The sequence below is a fragment of the Loa loa genome (genome assembly GCF_000183805.2).
Source record: "Loa loa unplaced genomic scaffold supercont3.9, whole genome shotgun sequence".
NCBI classification, from domain to species: domain Eukaryota; kingdom Metazoa; phylum Nematoda; class Chromadorea; order Rhabditida; family Onchocercidae; genus Loa; species Loa loa.
The window spans coordinates 178,589-184,727 of record NW_018108189.1 but is presented as its reverse complement, the minus strand read 5'-3'; the positions used below and the strand labels follow the sequence as shown (position 1 = coordinate 184,727).

The 6,139-nt window shown below is 34.1% G+C and overlaps 1 protein-coding gene across 1 annotated transcript in view; it reads right to left on the bottom strand.

Moving 5' to 3' along the window:
- LOAG_00919 (zyg-9 protein) overlaps positions 1-6,128 on the bottom strand; it is a 6,956-nt gene extending 828 nt beyond the window's left edge. Inside the window, exons 1-16 of the mRNA XM_020445592.1 lie at positions 6,100-6,128; positions 5,738-5,920; positions 5,120-5,224; positions 4,929-5,018; positions 4,678-4,845; positions 4,243-4,482; positions 3,812-3,970; positions 3,621-3,701; positions 3,442-3,546; positions 3,155-3,244; positions 2,857-3,024; positions 2,448-2,582; positions 2,145-2,291; positions 1,243-1,387; positions 821-1,006; positions 653-741 (exon numbers count right to left, since the gene is read on the bottom strand). Of these exons, the coding sequence (XP_020303970.1) occupies positions 653-741; positions 821-1,006; positions 1,243-1,387; positions 2,145-2,291; positions 2,448-2,582; positions 2,857-3,024; positions 3,155-3,244; positions 3,442-3,546; positions 3,621-3,701; positions 3,812-3,970; positions 4,243-4,482; positions 4,678-4,845; positions 4,929-5,018; positions 5,120-5,224; positions 5,738-5,911 (2,082 nt within the window). The 5' untranslated portion in view covers positions 5,912-5,920; positions 6,100-6,128. The remainder of the gene's footprint in view (positions 1-652; positions 742-820; positions 1,007-1,242; positions 1,388-2,144; positions 2,292-2,447; positions 2,583-2,856; positions 3,025-3,154; positions 3,245-3,441; positions 3,547-3,620; positions 3,702-3,811; positions 3,971-4,242; positions 4,483-4,677; positions 4,846-4,928; positions 5,019-5,119; positions 5,225-5,737; positions 5,921-6,099) is intronic.
- Positions 6,129-6,139: the final 11 nt, after the last annotated feature.

The window sequence follows — 6,139 nt, the reverse complement described above, 5'->3', positions numbered from 1 at the left end:
CAACCCGATAAAACACTGGTAAGAGAAAAGTCCTGCGGGATACTACTGTTTGGATTAAGCGATTTTTCAACAAACGAAAAGATTAACGAGGTAAAAAGAAAATGATTGCGATAGAAAAGAAAAAATAAACGGGGATTGATAAAACTTTAAATGTCTTTTATGCCCAAGCAGAAATTTATTACAAAGAAAAAGGAACTAAGTCAAATGGAGACGATTTTCATGTGCGTCTGTGGACAGGTATGGGAATACGACTTCCAGATACGCCTCGTAATGTCGGAGTAGGCAAACGGGAATCACCGTTGCGGACCTTAAAAAAACTAGATTTCTAAAGTCACTTCAAATTCTCAGTGAGACCTCAACAAAATAACCGATCTGTGAATGAGACTGACAGAATAAATTTGTTCGTCGTCAAACTTTTTATGAAACTATCATGAAATTCAGTCTCACCAAACAAAATGGTAAGGATGAGAAAGTAAAAAACATGCTATGCATTTAAGCCAAACTTGTGACTACTTGCATGCGACAAAAGCCAACCTAAGAATGAATTAAATGGGACAGTTTAATGGCTAGTTTCGCTCCGAAATTTAGCACCTAGTATAATATGCCACCAAGAGGAAAAATGCTGCACCCTAATCAACACAAAATCACTGACCGATGGAAATATAAAGTTGGTTGTATCAGACTGCTTCATTTCACGACTAATAGAGTGTAATGGAATTGATTCTTCTGCAGTTGCAGCCTCTAAAGTTGATAAAACGAGAAAACGGAAGTATTTCCAATCGAAAGGTGTAAAAACAAGCAGCTCATAGTTTGATCTTACCAAAATCTGGACACTGTTCACTTGGTCCTTCTTCCTTTTCCACAGTATACGTCTCGTTTTTCAGGAGTGAATTGTCGGGATCACTAGAACTGTGTGATATAATGTCCATTTCTTCTGCAGCATCAAAAAACACATCTCTTTCATTTGAACTGTTCTGTTTAAGATTCCTTATTACATCAGTTCCCGCTGCAATAATTCCACGAACATCAAATAGTGATGGTGAATCGAACAAAAAGTATGCTATAAAAATTAAAGAATTCTGTTTCACCTACAGAAAAACAATACAGTGAAACGTGAAGCATCAAAATATATATTACTAGTGGGATATATATGTAATAAGTTGAAATACTAGAATATTTTACAATTAGCTTCTGCTGTAGCGTGAAGCGATTTTGAGGATACTATCCTTAATAATTTCTCACATTTTACTTCTACTGAAGCAGTTGAAACTGCAGAACGCACTGACTGAATTCTACCTGCAGGCACCATCGCACTGTTAAACTTTGACTTTGAAATCACAGTACGACAAGGCATCTTTTTCGTGATCGTAATATTACATTTTGAGCCCTAGAAAAACAAGTTTTAAAATCTGAATCAGCACGAAAGTATGTGCCTAGTAAAGACTGGTAAAGAAAACATGTTAGATTGATAAAGGAAACATTGGTAAAACTTTTAAAAATATAATTATTTTATCAAGTTTCCTCGCTACTAGCTGATATATCGTCCATGTTAGGAAGCTAAGCTTCATTAAAATTCTTTTTTTTGACAGTCATTGCTTTGTTGAATGCCTCCTTGAAAAAAAAAAAACCGGTGTACTAGAACGTACACCGCATTATGCTAAAATGTGAAATGACTTAGAACAACTCCTTCATTGTTCCTCTCAAAAACGATAGTTTTCATATATACATGAAAAAATTGATTATGTGTGGACAAAATTCCATCTAAACAACAGAAAATACAAAATGAATACATTTATCAGAGCCTCCGCAATTATTTTTCATAGATATTTAATGATTTTTCATTTAATGATTTACTTAATCAAAAACTTATACATTAATAGCATAAAGAATGGATGATAAATATTTTAATTTATTTCAGCAGAAGAGAAATAGCTAATATTGATTTAACAATTAATAAGTATGAAAAGATCAGTGAGGAAATCGGAAGTTTGAGAAACACGAAGCACGGAGAGGAAATATTTAGCAGAAACAAGTCAATATTACATCAAAGAAAACCCTCAACGTTTTAATTGGTGAGAGTTCAGTCTTGGAATACTTGCAAAAAAAATGATGTCTAATCAAGTGACAATACTGACCACACTTACCTTCATCCTCGCACCAGCACTAGGTGCTTTGTAGCTTCCGACTTTTCCAGCAGCTATTATTGATTTCGTTTTCTGATGTAATTTCAAAATTGGAGCAGAAGCATTAAGTCCAAATTTTCGTATTAGATTTTCAGAGTTCTCGCGAACCTAAAAACTTTTTAAAAAATCATGGGCTCAAGAAATGGTCAAAGCTAAATTCCATCTCCTAGGCAAAAACTCTTCTTGAGTCATTCGAAAACTTGGGAATGCTTTGAAGAAATCCAACATGATAATAACTGGATTCAGTAAAATAATTACGAAAACCTTTGCCGATTTATTATCATCTTGCATAATTTCACTACAGCAGTTATTCACAACATTTTCGCCAGCAATCCTCATGATAGCTCCAACTGCTAAAAGCGACGCTTCACGACTTTCTGGATCGGCATCAAAGGACAGCTTAAATAAAACAAATTCTGGTTTAATCTTATTAATTTTCGAGCTTCAGCATTAGTAAAGCTGATGATTGCCTTGACACAGAGATCAAATACGTAACTATAGTTCTTGTGAATGACCATATTTAATAGACGATTAAGACTTGCCGCAGATCAGTTCGTTCCGGATGTAGCAATTTCCATCATTGTCACTAGTCACAATTCTATGCAACATATTTATGTCTCACCAATCTTCGTTTTTCTTTATTAATAAAACAAAAAATCGCCTTAAAAATTACCTTAGTAAGTGCTGGTCCAAGCCTCTGCCTTACACAGTCCAATGGTAAAGTATGCACATTGTGCTGACACAGTAATCTTGAGAGGAAGAGAGCAGTTTGTGTCTTTACTTGCGGATTTGGTTTTTGCAGTGCAACCTCCACAGCCTCGATGTATGCAGAAAGAGGAGTCTAAGAATTTCTTTAAATAGAAAATATATTTCTAAGAAATATTTACTAATTAATCTCTCACAATAACTTTAACTTCTCCAACTACGCGCTACACGACAAACTCTTCAAATATTAATGAAATTCAACTCACAAGTAAAGCAAGAATATCACAAAGTTCAATTAACGGCTCACGAAGAATTAATTTCTTTTCCTTGAATTTTTCGAAAACAGAAATATAAATCTGAAATGATAATACAAACAGCAGCGCAGTAAATAAATATTTCAAGAATTAGAGGAAATGAGTCAGAAAATTTATTGCTAGAACCGTAATATTTGAAAATTTTCCGGCCGATTAAAGCAAATATTATTTTATTCCAGAAATAACTTAATGCTCCTTAGCACATTGATTGGTGGATTTGTCAAATAAAGAAAACTTACTTTTGGTATGAATGTGGCAAATCTATAACGCAAACCATTCGCAAAACCTGCTATACACTTTACTGCAATTGCAGCTACATTAATATTCACATCTTTCTCGAGTATCTGAAACAGCAAACAGTGACGAAAAATATGGACGAATTCGGTTTATATAAGGAATGGAATTTTGAAAACATTACTTTATGCAGGATTTCAATCAATTCCGAATGATCTTCATCAGGAGAAAGTCGCGGATTGCTCTCCAAAATACCGCACAATATCTATAAATTTCAAACAGTGCAATAATTTTTAGTCCAAGCTAAATTCCACATCAGTAGTCCGTTTAAAGGATATTCTCTTCCTTATGGTAATATGAAGTTTTAAAATCTACCGCCAATGTTTCTTTTCTATCGTTCCAGTGCTTTGAGGCCAACTTTGTCTGTATATCGCGTGGAATTTTATCACTGATTTTCGTTTCAGTCAGTAATTCCCAAGAGCTAATTGTTGCGTCGGACTGGATTAAACCATCAACTGATTCTCCATAATATTCCTAAATTTCCAAACAGATATAAAACTTGCTTTCTGCGCAATCCCTAAGCTGACATTGAAGAGGTAATCTGAAACTGCTGAGACCGCAATCCAGAACTGATGGTTACAGCAGTAGCATTAGAGCAATGTGCTTCTTGCTGCCAACCATAACGAAAAATGACAAAAAAGACATAGATTAGTAACTGGTATAATTTCCCCTATCTTGTGCATATATCACTTTGCCGAAAATAAAGGAAACAAAATTTACAATCTTTTTATCAGTTAAAAATGAACCATATTTCCGCTTTGCGTACAAGATTCCAAAGCGATATCTCTTCCGATTCGTGCTTGCTCATACGCTTCAAAATCTTTCTGAGCTTTTCCAGAGTATTCAATAATCTTCCTTGATTTAGTTTTGTCACAGAATACTTCATTAGCGATAGAAGCCGTTACTTTTTCTTCAACTAATCGTAAAATAGCACCAAAAACCATGCAGCTTCGCTCACGGACGTTCGGATCACTATCTTTGCTGTGCTGAAAAAAACTCAATGTATAACTTTAACAATTCAAAAGGAAGTAAGGAAGTATTATTTTTGCTTGGTAAGCAATAAATAGCCAATGTCTCTATATCAGTAAATGTCGCAAATGTCCCTACAGCAATGTAAGCAGTGTCCTCATAGCAATGAAGATGAGATAAAACAAGGTAAAACAAAACAAAAAAAAATTTACTTTAACAAGATATGGTGTAACACTTCTGATAAACGCTATAGGGACAGCAGTTCGTGAATATTGGCATAAGATGCAATAAATCCACTGGTCTATACTTGCTTTTACATTGGGATTTGTGGCTTTTTCTAAAGCTTCACATATGGGACCAGTAAGAGACGCGGCATCACACTGAAAAAAAGTAAGTAAGGTAGCCGAAATAACTGACTAGGAAACTATTACATTATAATTTCTGAGTAACCATGTAAACATACATGTTCAGCGACAAGTGATAAGCAGTCCACAATAGCTTCTTTAACTGCAGCCTTCTTTTCTTTAAATTTCTCTAATATATTCAAGAGAACCTGTAATGAGTATTTTGATTCTTGATAATTCTACTTAACGCTCACATAATTTACAATTATTTATAGTTCTGTTAAAACATTGTTAGTTAAAAAATACGTGCCATAGGAATGTATTTCACGAAATTTTTGCGTAACCTCTTGACGAATTCTGTTAGTGTTCGCAGTGCCAATGTTACAACGGCAATATTTGAATCCTTTGATATGATCTGAAAAGAAACTTGCCCTAAGTGAAAATAAAAAAAAAGTCATCTGACCATCAATAATTATCATCAATAATCAATTATCATCACCCACATAATGAATGATGTTGCACTCCCTTCAACAAAGACTTATAAGCAATAATTATCATTCATATTAAGATTAATGCTCGAGTGTTTTCCAATACCTAAAGTCGCTATTTTCTATCTTTTCCATGTAAAGTGTGGAAATGATGTAAAATCATAAAATCTCGCTTCAAATTTAAAAATTAATTTGGAATACTTCAACTTCATCCCCTATGAAAGCGGAATATTTTTTTTTTTTCAATTACTTTATTAACTGCTGCTGGAAAGCTAATCAACGAAAAAGCCATTCATGTAAAACTTAAAGTACCAAGCATATTTCGATATTAAAGTCAGTGAGCAATAAATGTCCTACAACTTCATTTATTATGCGACCAATAACTGAATTTTCGTCTAAATGCGGGAACGAAATGGTCTGAACAAGAATCAGACACCAACCAATTTTAATTCGATAAGAATTTCATTGTATTTTATTTTGGGATCAATGCGTGGATACTGCGATAAATTATCAATCAATGCTAACAGCACATCTCGTCTTTCGGTCCAATTCGCTGATCGAATAGTTCCGAAGAAGCCAGGAGGCAAATGATCTGTTATATCCACTTCATCCATTTCTTTTACCTTTAATGTGATTTGATTACCAATATTCATTATTAATAAGCATCACTGTCAACCACATGATGACTAACATTAGACTTTTTTTACTGACAGCTGCTAAGCATTAACTATCACTCATATGACTCTTTTTTAGTACCCAAAATCACTATTCCCTATCTGCGGTCATAAACAGTAAGTCTTACAAGTAACAAGTCTTGGTGCAAACAAGGCCAATTCGCCCAC